The following is a 15,527-nucleotide window of genomic DNA, read 5'->3' on the forward strand; positions in this document are numbered from 1 at the left end:
ACAGGCAAGTGGCAAACCCAAAGTGCTGTGATCACAGAACACCTTTTGACAAACAACAATTCACTCTCACAATCACACTTACGAACAGTTTAGAGCAGGGGTGTCCAAACTTTTTGACTGGGGGGCTTAAAAAATGTGAATATATATATATATATATATACAGTCGTGGTCAAAAGTTTACATACACATGTAAAGAACATAATGTCATGGCTGTCTTGAGTTTCCAATACTTTCTACAACTCTCATTTTTTTGTGATAGAGTGATTGGAGCACATACTTGTTGGTCATAAAAAACATTCATGAAGTTTGGTTCTTTTATGAATTTATTATGGGTCTACTGAAACAAAAATTGAGCTGTTTGGCCACAATACCCAGCAATATGTTTGGAGGAGAAAAGGTGAGGCCTTTAATCCCAGAAACACCATGCCTAGCGCCAAGCATGGTGGTGGTAGTATTATGCTCTGGGCCTTTTTTGCAGCCAATGGAACTGGTGCTTTACAGAGAGTAAATGGGACAATGAAAAAGGAGGATTACCTTCACAATCTTCAGGACAACCTAAAATCATCAGCCCTGAGGTTGGGTCTTGGGCGCAGTTAGGTGTTCCAACAGGACAATGACCCCGAACACACGTCAAAAGTGATAAAGGAATGGCTAAATCAGGCAAGAAATAAGGTTTTAGAATGGCCTTCAGAAAGTCCTGACTTAAACATTTGGACAATGCTGAAGAAACAAGTCCATGTCAGAAAACCAACACATGTAGCTGAACTGCACCAATTTTGTCAAGAGGAGTGGTCAAAAATTCCACCAGAAGCTTGCCAGAAACTTGGGGATGTCTACCAAAAACGCCTTATTGCAGTGAAACTTGCCAAGGGACATGCAACCAAATATTAACATTGCTGTATGTATACTTTTGACCCAGCAGATTTGGTCACATTTTCAGTAGACCCATAATAAATTCATAAAAGAACCAAACTTCATGAATGTTTTTTGTGACCAACAAGTATGTGCTCCAATCACTCTATCACAAAAAAATAAGAGTTGTAGAAATTATTGGAAACTCAAGACAGCCATGACATTATGTTCTTTACAAGTGTATTAAAGTAACTTTCGACCACGACTGTATATATATATGTATATATATATATATATATATATATATATATATATATATATATATATATATATATATATATATATATATCGATTCATATTCCTAAATTTAAACTACATCAATCTTTGCTCGGCAAGTTTACCTTCCGGAAGGTAGGTATCAAACCAAGATCGTTTTAAAAGAAAATCGTTCATATTAATCAATACTAGAAAATAGAAAAGATTGGATTTATGAACGGCAGACCTAATATGAAGTTTAGCACCTAATATGAAGTTTAGCACTTGTAATATATATATATATATATATATATATATATATATATATATATATATATATATATATATATATATATATATATATATATATATATATGTATATAATATTATTAGTATAATATAATGGATATAATCAATAATTATTATATTTGGTTATTAAGAGTATGTGCAAGTTCATCTCCTGCCTTGATTACTTCCATGATGACCTCCATAAGGTTTTTTTAATCAATCAGAAATACCAATCAGCTAAAATGTGCCAAACATGGATAAGTGTGGAGAGTGTGTTTTGCATTTTTCCCATCATCCCTTGTAATGATTTCATTTTGGTGTAATTCAGATTTTTTTAATTTTTGTTGTTTGGGAGTTTTTTATAATATGCACACAGTTCAATGAGCAGGTTGTGCCATGTGTGACCATGTGTGTTGACTTGTTGTACTGCTTGACTATTTGTTTTCTGCACCTTGACTAGGGAAGGTTGTTTGGATTGGGTCATATAAGTCCATGCTGTACTTCATTACCTTGAAAGTACAGTTAATGGCAGAGTGTCTATGAATGTTCTCATTCATGCAGGTCTCTGTAATCTCAGGACATTCAATAAATCACACCTGGACTGTTCAGGTTCTGTTCTAATACGAGTACGCTCCATCAATTCATGCTCATAGACTTAAATTGGGCAAATCAATTCATGGTAGAGTTACATTTGTTGGCCACCAGATGGGAACAAAATGGCAGTAATCAGACCACTGGATATTTGTATATGATATGGTTACACCGCTGCGGGCCAATTGTTTATTTAACTTGTGCTGTAGGGCGGGCAAAAAATTAAGGCACCGGTGGGCCGTAGTTAGGACACGCCTGATTTAGAGCCTCATTTTGTCTCACTTTAGCTTTTTCGGGGTTGAACACAAGAAATACTGTGACTAAAAAGGAGCAAATAAAATGTTGTTTTTGTACCGGTGGTACCCAAGGAACATTACAGGTCTAACTACCTGAGGCACTGGTAATCTATGCCAGTGTTTTTCAACCACTGTGCCGCGGCACACTAGTGTGCCGTGAGATACAGTCTGGTGTGCCGTGGGAGATTATCTAATTTTACCTATTTGGGTTAAAAATATTTTTTGCAAACCAGTAATTATAGTCTGCAAATTATGTGTTGTTGTTGAGTGTCGGTGCTGTCTAGAGCTCGGCAGAGTAACCATGTTATACTCTTCCATATCAGTAGGTGGCAGCCGGTAGCTAATTGCTTTGTAGATGTCGGAAACAGCGGGAGGCAGTGTGAAGGTAAAAAGGTGTCTAATGCTTTAACCAAAAATAAACAAAAGGTGAGTGCCCCTAAGAAAAGGCATTGAAGCTTAGGGAAGGCTATGCAGAACAAAACCAAAACCTAACCTACAAAGTAAACAAAAACAGAATGCTGGACGACAGCAAAGACATACTGTGGAGCAAAGGTGACGTCCACAATGTACATGACATGACAATCAACAATTTCCACACAAAGAAGGATAAAAACAACTGAAATATTCTTGATTGCTAAAACAAAGTAGATGCGGGAAATATCGCTCAAAGGAAGACGTGAAACTGCTACAGGAAAATACCAAAAAAAGAGAAAAAGCCATCAAAATAGGAGCGCAAGACAAGAACTAAAACACTACACACAGGAAAACAGCAAAAAACTCCAAATAAGTCACGGTGTGATGTGACAGGTCGTGACAGTACACCTACTTTGAGACAAGAGCTATAGTGATGCATGGTTGGTAATGGTTTAAACGACTTTTTACTGTCAACTGAGTTTCGTTTTTTTAATGATTTTTGCTGGTGGTGTGCCTCCGGATTTTTTCAACGCAAAAAATGTGCCTTGGCTCAAAAAAGGTTGAAAAACACTGATCTATGCTATGCCACCGCAACATAGTAGGGGTGTCTCGATCCAATGTTGAAATCGGATATTGGTCCGATTAAAGCAACAACAAAAAAAGAATCGGATAAAATCCGCTTGCATCTAAAATATTTGATACAATCTCTGATACAAGCAGTCCTGCAGCGTGTTTACTTATGCAACACTGGACAGTCAGTTAACATCTAAAGGTCCTCCAATAAGCACACAAAGTTGGTCTTTTCTTGGATTTTAGTCAGGTCATTTACAAATTGTAAACATGGTAGGCTATATACTACTAGGAGCTAGCAGCTACACAACGGCTAAGCACACAATAGGAGGTGAATGTCAACATCAAGCTAGCAGGAGGATTTGGGGGTGCGGAGGAGTGAGTCGGCGTAGCATACAATGTCAAACAATGCATGGGTGTTTTAATTACTTGAATTCATTTGCGTTTGTTTACTCATAAGACATGTTGCAATGTGAAAGCGTCAACATGTGATCTACCACATTGTAACTGTATGTTCCAAATAAACTCATACCATATCCATTTGCAGGTGGTTTGGGAATGTCACATCCGCAAACAGCAAAGATCTACTGTATTTTAGAACATTACCTTTTTTTGGACGTTTTCCCGTGTTTGGTTATTTTTTTTCTAACATGTTCCTCATTGACAATCAGGAGACACACCTGTCCCTGGTTGTCAGTCAGGTTTTAAAAATGTAATATTTATCTCCCTCTACCCCTCTTTGACCTGAAAGCGAAGGGAATTATATTCATATAGCGTTTTCTCTCCGGAGACTCAACGCGCTTTACATCGTGAAACCCATTATCTACATATTTAAGTTACATTTAAACCAGCAAGGGTGGTACTGGGAGCAGGTGGGTAAAGTGCCTTGCCCAAGGACACAACGGCAGTGACTGGGATGGCGGAAGCAGGAACCAAACCTGCAACACTTAAATGGTTGGCACGGCCGCTATAACAACCGAGCCACGCCGACCCAAACAACTCTAGCATATATACTTTCTGATATCCTGTCTTCTTGAAGTATTAATGCACACAAAATAACACAAGTTTTTCAAAAAGAATGTGTATTATTACTGGTATATAATTATGCAATAAAAAACTGTAGGGTTAAAATAGTGAAGAAGCCCAGCTTTTGCACAAATATAGTTTTGAGCATGAGCGTCTTGACCATTTTAGAACGTCTGCATTATTTTATAACTATTTACTTTTAAACTAATCTAGTCATTTTAATTTTCGATTTATTTATTTATTTTAATTTTTTTGTCCACATGGACAAAAAAATCTACTCCCAAGTGGGCCGGACTGGTAAAATCACGGCACGATAACTTACAAATAAAGACAACTTCAGATTGTTTTCTTTGTTTAAAAATAGAACAAGCACATTCTGAAATTGTACAAATCATAATGATATTGTTTTTTGGTTTTTTTTTTTACACTTACATGTTGCGGTTAAAGGGGAACATTATCACAATTTCAGAAGGGTTAAAACCATTAAAAATCACTTCCCAGTTTTTTTCAAAATGTTACCCATCACGCAATATCCCTAAAAAAAGCTTCAAAGTGCCTGATTTTAACCATCGTTATATACACCCGTCCATTTTCCTGTGACGTCACACAGTGATGCCAATACAAACAAACATGGCGGATAGAACAACAAGGTATAGCGACATTAGCTCGGATTCAGACTCGGATTTCAGCGGCTTAAGCGATTCAACAGATTACGAATGTATTGAAACGGATGGTTGTAGTGTGGAGGTAGGTAGCGAAAACGAAATTGAAGAAGAAACTGAAGCTATTGAGCCATATCGGTTTGAACCGTATGCAAGCGAAACCGACGAAAACGACACGACAGCCAGCGACACGGGAGAAAGCGAGGACGAATTCGGCGATCGCCTTCTAACCAGCGATTGGTATGTGTTTGTTTGGCATTAAAGGAAACTAACAACTATCAACCTGTAACACCTGTAACAAAATAATGGGGAGACTTCACTCAGGTTAACCATACCTAAATAGACACAAAATACTGCATTACACAAGACTACCCGAATGTACTCGAATGATTTAAATAAATAAATGTTTTTAAGCTAAATTATTGGTAAACAGTTTATGTATAATAATTTACGTAAAACCGCGAGTAATGAATAACGTTTTCATCAATTAATATATTCTGTAGACATACCCTCATCCGCTGTCTTTTCCTGAAAGCTGATCTGTCCAGTTTTGGAGTTGATGTCAGCAGACCAGGGAAGCTAGGGTCGATAATCTTCTCTTGATCATCTTCGGTGGCATAAGGGACGGTGTGAGCCAAGACATCCAGGGAGTTTAGCTCGCTCGTCTGCGGGAACAAACTGCCGCCATTGCTTCGCCGTGCTACCGAGGTCCTTTGTCCCTGAATTGCCCACACACTCCGGCAGATTCATTGGGGGTCTGGCGGCAGATTTCTTTGACTTTATCGTTGGAAATGCATCTGCTTTGAGTGTCGCAGGATATCCACACATTCTTGCCATCTCTGTCGTAGCATAGCTTTCGTCGGTAAAGTGTGCGGAACAAACGACTGACCATTTTGTCGGCTTTCCTCACACCCTCGTATTTTGAACAAATTTCGTCCAATTTCTTGCCACTTTCGCATCTTTGGGCCACTGGTGCAACTTGAATCCGTCCCTGTTCATGTTGTTACACCCTCCGACAACACACCGACAATGATGTGTTTGAGAAAATGGCGGATTGCTTCCCGATGTGACGTCACAACGTGACGTCATCGCTCCGAGAGCGAATAATAGAAAGGCGTTTAATTCGCCAAAATTCACCCATTCTCTCAATCGGTTAAAAAAAAAATATGGTCTTTTTTCTGCAACATCAAGGTATATATTGACGCTTACATAGGTCTGGTGATAATGTTCCCCTTTAATAGTATTCTATCTTTATTTGTTGTTATTTATATTTTTTGGAGTAAATTATGTGATAATGTTCATCAGTCAACTCATTGGTGTTGATTTTCAATCTATCAAGATGGAAAAATTATATCAACATCAAATTACAGGATGTTATTTATGTAGTTTGATTATTTTCCTCAACTGATGCACTAACATCATGTGGTTTATTTTGTACATATGTAGCACCATCTACAAAGATACAAAGAATTGCTATTGCGACATCTAGTGGACATATTTAGAACAGCAGTTTCTTTCATTCAAAAATGTCAGGTTCGTTTTATACTTAGCAAACTCATCTTGCGGGCCGGATAAAACCTGTTGGCGGGCCGTACGTTTAACACCCCTGGTCTTGACTCTTACCTAATGAGAATGGACCTTTGTAGGGAGTCAATCAAAATGGCTTTAAAAAGATGTATGCAAATACATACAATTACTCCTCAACCTTTCTATTAGTGATGTGCAATTTTACCGGACTGGCATTTGCTTCTTTTTCAATTAACTTAAGTGACAATTGTTAAGATGATGAATAGTAATGGATTCATTACAGACCAGATGTGCCACGAGGAGCATGAGGACAAATGAGCTTTAGCGGGATTTGACTGATTTATTACCATGAAAGATGAAACATCAGCATCATGACTATCATAATAACGATGTTTGGCATGATTTCAGGCAAATACTGGCTTCATTGTGATGTGTTTTTGACATAATTGCTCTCCCCATAATCTGACCTGACATAAATTCAAATATACTCAAAAATAATTAAATGTAATCTTTTTTTCTGTTATGAAAACCCTAAACTATGTAAGTAATTCAGGAGTGACCTTTTGCTGGGATTATGTGTGAAATAAATGAGTTGTAAAAGTGTCTAAAAAGCATGTATCGAGTCATACATTTTGCAGTCCTCCAGCTGCAGTATACCGTACTTTTCATACCATAGGGCGCAGCGGATTATAAGGCGCACTGCCGATGAGCGGATCTATTCAGGTCTATTTTCATACAATAAGGCGCATCAAAGTGGTCATATTATGTTTTTTTTCTAAATTTAAAACATGTTATGTGGTCCACATAACATGTGATGGTGATTTACAATGAATTGATTAACATGGACCCAAGTTGAAAAACGTATTCGGGTGTTATCATTTAGTTGTCAATTGTACGGAATATCTACTGTATTGTGCAATCTACTAATAAAAGCTCCAATCAATCAAAAAAAACAATCAATGGTGGTTCTTTGGTGAAAGTGTTGCACAGATTATGTTTTACAAGTCATCTTCAAGTAGCTTTCTGAGCGTCTCCTCAGGATGTGCCGTTTTGTGGGCGGTCTTATTTACGTGGCTCACCTTCGGCAGCGTCTTCTCCCCGTCATCTTTGTTGTAGCGGTGTAGCGTGCAAGGACTGGAGTCAAAGAAGTGTCAAAAGATGGCGCTAACTGTTTGTGGAGGGAAAGTGTAGTCAGCGCTGCTTGTAGGAGGAAAAGTCACCGCCACTGTCCACGGTACTGAAGACGAGCACCAGCGGGCAGGGGCGGGGAATGTGGTGACGGCAAGACACAGCTGGCAGGTGATTAGATTTCACAGGTGGTACGTGTTAATCTAATCATCTGTTGCCTCTAACAGTAAGCAGCCGGGAGCAGAGAGGGAGAGAGGATTGGGAGTGACGGCAACGTCACGACATGCCGAAAAACTTTGAAAAAGCTTGTGAAAAACTTTAAACTTTGTTAAACCTGCACGCTTGGCTCTTGTGCCGTGTCTACAGTGGAGCTGCTAGGAAGCGACTTCCACACTGTTTAAATGACATTCAGACTTTACTTAAATCAATAACGGAGCAGCATCTTCTCATCCGTGGCTCAATAACGCAAAATCAGCACCGGAAATGTGTCCCGAGAAAAAACGTCCGACCGGGACCCTCTAATAACTAAAGTTCCATGGGTGAATTATGTAATCCCACTACAGTTTTTAGCGCTTTGATAGCTAGTCTACTGACAGACATAAGTAAGAACTTTACACTACTTTATATTAGAAATGGCAACAGCGGAGGATGAATGCCACATAAGAAGGTAGAGAAAAAGAAAAAGCTTATGACTACGGTGTCGGCACGGACTACAATGGCGGACACGCGCACATTTTCAGGACTTATGCAGATCCCAAATACACATCAGCAGGTACCAGAAGGTAAGAAAAGTTGGTTTTGCATAACATCACGAAACAAAACACCAGGTAATATGTCTGCTAATAGGTGCCATTTTGCGGTCCTTATACAAGTATCGTAATAATACTCGTATGTTTAATGCGCCGACAATCCATCAAGCGGTGCGGCTTCATAGCTTACCGAAGTCGTACTTAAAACATTTTGACAGATTTTTGAGCGCCGTGTGTAATGTTCTATATTCTCAATGGAACATTTAACGTTTTGGTGTTGTTTACTGCCATCATATTGCAGTCTGTACGTATCTCTTATGTATGACTGCCATCTACTGGTCACACTTATCATTACAAAGTACCAAATAACATTGCTTTGAGGTCAGTAAGCACAACCAGAATTATGCCGTACATTAGGCGCACCGGGGTATAAAGCGCACTGTCGAATTTTTGAGAAAATTAAAAAAATGTAAGTGCACCTTATAGTCCGAAAAATACAGTATGTTAATTAGGGTGTCAAAATTAACGAATTACCTTATTTGATTATTCACAAATAATAATTCACTATTATGTTAGATCCACTATGGACTGGACTCTCACAATATTATGCTAGATCCACTCGACGTCCATTGCACCGGTTGCCCTGGGGCGGGGGTCCCCACATCTGCAGTCCTCTCCAAGGTTTCTCATTGTCCCATTGGGTTGAGTTTTTCCTTGCCCTGATGTGGGATCTGAACCGAGGATGTCGTTGTGGCTTGTGCAGCCCTTTGAGACACTTGTGATTTAGGGCTATATAAATAAACATTGATTGATTAATTGATTGACAAAAAATGATTGCATTAATTATGAACAAACTTTGATTACCGTAATCATGCAATTTCTTTTGTCCGTTTCATGGTCTTTTACTTTAAGCGCTAGACTGTCGGCGATCAATTCAATGCATACGTCCGTACAAAGTTGAGCGAGGAGACCCCGACTGTTGTGCTGACTGGTAAAACCATCCATTCATTTTCTACCGCTTGTCCCTTTCGGGGTCGCATGTCTTTGGAGTCGGGAGAAATAACCCACGCAGTCACTGGGAAAACATGCAAACTCAGAAAAAGACCCAAAACCTTCTCGCTGTGAGGCACGAGCCCTCACCACTGTACCACCGTGATGCCTTGCTGGTAAATTTCACACTAAAATACAGCCTGTAAGAACTTTTAATAACACTGTCACCAAGTTCTGTGCAAATAAATGACATGCATTTAATTAAAACTTTTAAAAACATTCCTGGATGATATTCTGACAATAAAGTTGCATATGAAATATTGGGGTCTTTTCGTAAGCAATTGTTAATTATACAAGCGAGTAATCGCCTGTGATTATTTATGATTAATCCAAATTCCAAAATGTGATTAATCTGATTTGTAAAAATCAGATTAATTGACAGCCCTAATTTTAATATAATTGATATTGCAAACCACAATTCAAATACTGGTTGATATCAATGTGTGGGTATGAGGAAACAGAATGAGGTTATTTAAATGACTGTCAGACATGTTATTGCAGGACCAAAAAACGAGGCAAACTTCCGTCAACATAGGCAAATTTAAAGGCAGCAGCAATAATGAGAGCACTTACAGTACAGGAAATCCAGTCAAATATATGTCAGAAACAAGATCATAGCATCCTGCTTCTTGCCTGAGCAACTCTGGAGTTTGTCTTGCGACGTAAAGCATTGCAGATGAAGTCACCTGCCTCCAGGATTTTGGCAAGGTTTACCCCCTAAATGAAAAGAATACATTAGCAAATATTAAAACAAGGAATGGCAATGCTAATTGACCGTTAAGGAGGAACAATAGAGTGCAGCAATTGGTTACAGCCACCTGAGGCTCTGTTGTTGCGGTCTTAAAGGGGAACATTATCACAATTTCAGAAGGGTTAAATCCATTAAAAATCAGTTCCCAGTGGCTTATTTTATTTTTCGAAGTTTTTTTCAAAATTTTACCCATCACGCAATATCCCTAAAAAAAGCTTCAAAGTGCCTGATTTTAACCATCGTTATATACACCCGTCCATTTTCCTGTGACGTCACACAGTGATGCCAATACAAACAAACATGGCGGATAGAACAGCAAGGTTCTATTAGCTCGGATTCAGACTCGGATTTCAGCGGCTTAACACTGTCTGAAAAGATAATTACTAACAACTATGAACTAGGTTTACAGCATATGAAATACATTTGGCAACAACATGCACTTTGAGAGTGCAGACAGCCCATTTCAGGCGCGCTAAGAACATATATTTTTCCACGATTTCAGCAGTCAGGTTAACCATACCTAAATAGACACAAAATACTGCATTACACAAGACTACCCGAATGTACTCGAATGATTGAAAAAAATAAATGTTTTTAAGCTAAATTATTGGTAAACACAGTTTGTGTATAATAATTTACGTAAAACCGCGAGTAATGAATAAAGTTTTCATCAATTAATATATTCTGTAGACATACCCTCATCCGCTCTCTTTTCCTGAAAGCTGATCTGTCCAGTTTTGGAGTTGATGTCAGCAGGCCAGGGAAGCTAGGGTCGATATTCTTCTCTTGATCATCTTCGGTGGCATAAGGGACGGTAGAAGCGGTGTGAGCCAAGACATCCAGGGGGTTTAGCTCGCTCATCTGCGGGAACAAACTGCCGCCATTGCTAGCCGTGCTACCGAGGTCCTTTGTCCCTGAATAGCTCACACACTCTGGCAGATTCAATGGGGGTCTGGCGGCAGATTTCTTTGACTTTATCGTTGGAAATGCATCTGCTTTGAGTGTCGCAGGATATCCACATTCTTGCCATCTCTGTCGTAGCATAGCTTTCGTCGGTAAAGTGTGCGAAACAAACGACTGACCATTTCGTCGGCTTTCCCCACAGCCTCGTATTTTGAACAAATTCCGTCCAATTTCTTGCCACTTTCGCATCTTTGGGCCACTGGTGCAACTTGAATCCGTCCCTGTTCGTGTTGTTACACCCTCCGACAACACACCGACGAAAGTGAGAAAATGGCGGATTGCGTTGTGACGTCATCGCTCCGAGAGCGAATAATAGAAAAGCATTTAATTCGCCAAAATTCACCCATTTAGAGTTCGGAAATCGGTTAAAAAAATATATGGTCTTTTTTCTGCAACATTAAGGTATATATTGACGCTTACATAGGTCTGGTGATAATGTTCCCCTTTAACTAGTTTTCTGTCTAAAGAATATCAATGGCTAGATGTACAGTACATTCAATTTTTTAGGTTAATTCCTTTAAGGCATAATTTGAATATGTGCCAAAGAGAAAAACAAACAACAACAATATATATATATATTAGGGTTGTCCCGATACCAAAAATGTGGTAATATATATCGATTTGGTAATGTATATCGATACTTTTCAATACTTTATAAAATGAAGGAAACTACTAAAAATGTCAATATTGGCTTTATTTTAACAGAAAATCTTACAATACATTAAACATATGTTTCCTATTGCACTCAAACAACAATTTTAGATGGTTGAAAATTAAAAGGCATTAAACATATTGGGCTTTTGGTGTTGCATATATAGTCTGCCATAGTCAAGGATTAGGTTACAATAGAATAAAAGGCTTTATTGACATTATGTTACATTATTAATGATGTATGGTTGCCACTCCTGGCTTGTGCTTTAAGAGAAATACTATTATTAGTAAATAATAAAAACAAAACTATGAATAATAGTACACAGATAAGCCATGTAGCAGGTAAAACACACATTGTTAAAGATAAAACACAATTTGTAGGAATTTGTTACGCATTTCTGTCATTTCACTTGCATTAGTTGGCGCTAAATGGGCGGTTTTAACTCCGCTAATATTTGGCATCAAGCCCAGCAGTTGTGTGCGCATCTACGATTTTACATGTTCACAGCAGGGGAGCTGACTGACCTATGAGCGTAGCGTATGTGTGTTTGCGAGAATGGCAATGTGTTGTCCGAGTGACATCAGTGAGTGAGTGGTCGATTAAAGAGAGAGAGGTAGAGTGTGCACTGTGCAGTAAAGTGATGAATGGGTCCAGTTGTGTCCTGCAAAACTAATAATAAAGCGATTGTCACGAATTGGCAGCCTCATCATTCTGACCTGAAAGCGGAGTTTAGCAGACCCATTGGTCTGTTGTAACCAACAGACCAATGGGTTACGTTAAAGTGAAGGGTGTTACCCTCGACAAAAATATCTGCCCTAGAGGGAACGTCTGCCCTGTGCTCCTCGACTAAGGTCTGCATGGGAGTCGAAAAACAAGGTGTAACATCTACATTATTACCTGTCACTCTTTTTAATTCCTTGTGCAGATCTAAATGTTTATCATTTAAACGTTTACCTAGGTTTGAAGCAAAGGTGGTAATACTAATCGCCAAGTTTGGGCGAGGCGTGTTTTAAAGCAACACCTGCAGCGTGGCGCCTCCCTGTTAAAAGTGTCACCTTTATCGATAGTTTTGAAGCCCAAACACCTCCATATTGCACTTCACCACCCCCTTCATTAACCGGTAGAATAGCAGTTTTTTGCCATTGTACCTCTCCTCGATGTTATTGCTTAAATGCGCTCTCTGTGTGCGTGTTGACACACAACATCATGCGCCTCGGCTCTGGAGTCACCGCCACACAGCAGCATAAAACGGTACCAGTATTTTTTCAAAAGCAATTTAGTACCATTTCCAATTAACTATTACAGCAGTACTTTATTAGAACCGGTATACCGTACACCTTAATTAATATATATATATATATATATATATATATATATATATATATATATATATATATACTATATTGCCAAAGGTATTTGGCCACCAGAAACAGAATCAGGTGTCCTAATCAAGCACTTAGGCATGGAGACTGTTTCTACAAACATTTGTGAAAGAATGGGCCGCTTTCAGGAGCTCAGTGATTTCCAGCGTGGAACTGTCATAGGATGCCACCTGTGCAACAAACCCAGTCCTGAAATTTCCTCGCTCCTAAATATTCTGGGTTTGGAAGTTGCCAGGAGAACCGTACATTTCAGACTGCATTGTGCCGAGTGTGAAATTTGGTGGAGGACGAATTATGGTGTGGGGTTGTTTTTCGGGAGTTGGGCTTGTCCCCTTAGTTCCAGTGAAATTAACTTTGAATGCTACAGGATACCAAAACATTTTGGACAATTTCATGCTCCCAACCTTGTGGGAACAATTTGGAGCGGGCCCCTTCCTCTTCCAACATGACTGTGCACCAGTGCACAAAGTAAGGTCCATAAAGACATGGATGACAGAGTCTGGTGTGGATGAACTTGACTGGCCTGCACAGAGTCCTGACCTGAACCCGATAGAACACCTTTGGGATGAATTGGAACGAAGACTGAAAGACAGGCCTTCTTGAAAAACATCAGTGTGTGACTTCACCAATGCGCTTTTGGAAGAATGGTGGAAAATTCCTACAAACACACTCGGCAACCTTGTGGACGGCCTTCCCAGAAAAGCAGAAACTGTAATAGCTGCAAAAGGTGGACCTTCATCATATTGAACCCTATGGGTTAGGAATGGGATGACACTTCAAGTTCATATGTGAGCCAAAGCAGGTGGCCAAATACTTTTGGCAATATAGTGTATATATACAGGATAATATATATATATATATATATATATATATATATATATATATATATATATATATATATCATTTGATTGATGTATATATACATATATCTATATATGTATATTACATACATACATATGCGTATGTATATATATATATATATATATATATATATATATCATTTGATTGATGTATATATACATATATCTATATATATATATTACATACACACATATGTGTATATATATATATATATATATATATATATATATATATATATATATATATATATAAATATATATATATATATATATATATATATATATATATATATATATATATATATATATATATATATATATATATATATACATACATACATACATACATACAGTATAAATAAATGTATCATTAGATTGATATACCATATATGATATAAAATAGTATTGAATTGATTGTTAACCCTAACCCTAATTGTTTAAAAAAAAGAGCAAATCCAAATATTGCTGCAGTGCACCCTGTACCGAAAACGTTCCACCAGCAGGGGTAGAGATTGTTAAATAAATAGTTCATGGGTCAGAGCAGCCAACAGTGTGGGCGCATGAAGTTGTGCAAAACCACTGATGTTGTAAAATAAACCCTGACAGAAAAGTATGTTTGCAGAGCCATATACTGTATGTTTATGTAAATGGAGCCTGGGAGATGTGCATGCTGGGATAGTGGACACATACTGTACATTTACAGAAGGTCTGTCGGGAGCGTGTGCACTTACAGTGTCGATGCCCATGCCGTGGAGCATATAGAGGACATCCTCTGTTGAAACATTGCCAGATGATCCCTTAGCATACGGGCAACCTCCCAGGCCGGCCACTGCAGAGTCCACCACGCACACCCCCATCTACAAGGATACAGGACAGTATAAATCCATTAGTGTACATTTTGCAATTAAAAAAAAAAAGTTCAACCACTTTTTAATCCAGCTTTTTACTGAACTTTTTAAGATATTGCAATTATTACTACAGTATTAGTATTATTTTTACTATGTTTTTATTTATTTATCGTCTATATTTTATTTTTTATATATGCCTTAAAAAAATATTGTATCTAACCTCAGTGCCACGCCATGTTTTGTTATTGTTAATTGTGCTGTGTGTGTGCAGCATGGTCACTGGTCCCCCAAGGGGGGTCCCCACATCTTCGGTCCCTTCCAAGGTTTCTCGTAGTTCCCATTGGGTTGAGTTTTTTCTTGCCCTGATGTGGGATCTGAGCTGAGGATGTCGTTGTGGCTTTTGCAGCCCATTGAGACATTTGCGATTAAGGGCTATACACGTAAACGTTGATTGATTGACTGTGTGCATTTTGTATTGTTTCTTCCTTTTTAATTGGTGTAAAGCACCTATGTCACAACTTGCCTGTGCATGACGAATAAAGTTTTGATTGGTTCATTGATTTGGATTTTTTTCCAAATCCTCATCCTTTTGACAAAACATTGTGAGGTACAAGGTTCAAGTTCAAGGTTGAAGGTTCAACCTCCAGTGGAACCTCTACGATT

At 38.4% G+C, this 15,527-nt stretch overlaps 1 protein-coding gene across 6 annotated transcripts in view; it reads right to left on the reverse strand.

The window, feature by feature from the left end:
* Positions 1 to 15,527, reverse strand: part of hmgcll1 (3-hydroxymethyl-3-methylglutaryl-CoA lyase like 1) — a 73,892-nt gene that overhangs the window by 5,879 nt on the left and 52,486 nt on the right. For 5 of the 6 annotated variants that reach the window (XM_061957663.1, XM_061957509.1, XM_061957438.1 and 2 more), the window contains exons 8-9: positions 14,748 to 14,873; positions 8,866 to 10,125 (exon numbers count right to left, since the gene is read on the reverse strand). In XM_061957663.1, the coding sequence (XP_061813647.1) occupies positions 10,021 to 10,125; positions 14,748 to 14,873 (231 nt within the window). In that variant the 3' untranslated portion in view covers positions 8,866 to 10,020. Of the gene's footprint in view, positions 1 to 8,865; positions 10,126 to 14,747; positions 14,874 to 15,527 lie in introns of those variants that run through there. The other variant, XM_061957398.2, reaches the window with a different exon arrangement.

This window comes from Nerophis lumbriciformis, linkage group LG02 (genome assembly GCF_033978685.3).
Source record: "Nerophis lumbriciformis linkage group LG02, RoL_Nlum_v2.1, whole genome shotgun sequence".
NCBI lineage: Eukaryota > Metazoa > Chordata > Actinopteri > Syngnathiformes > Syngnathidae > Nerophis > Nerophis lumbriciformis.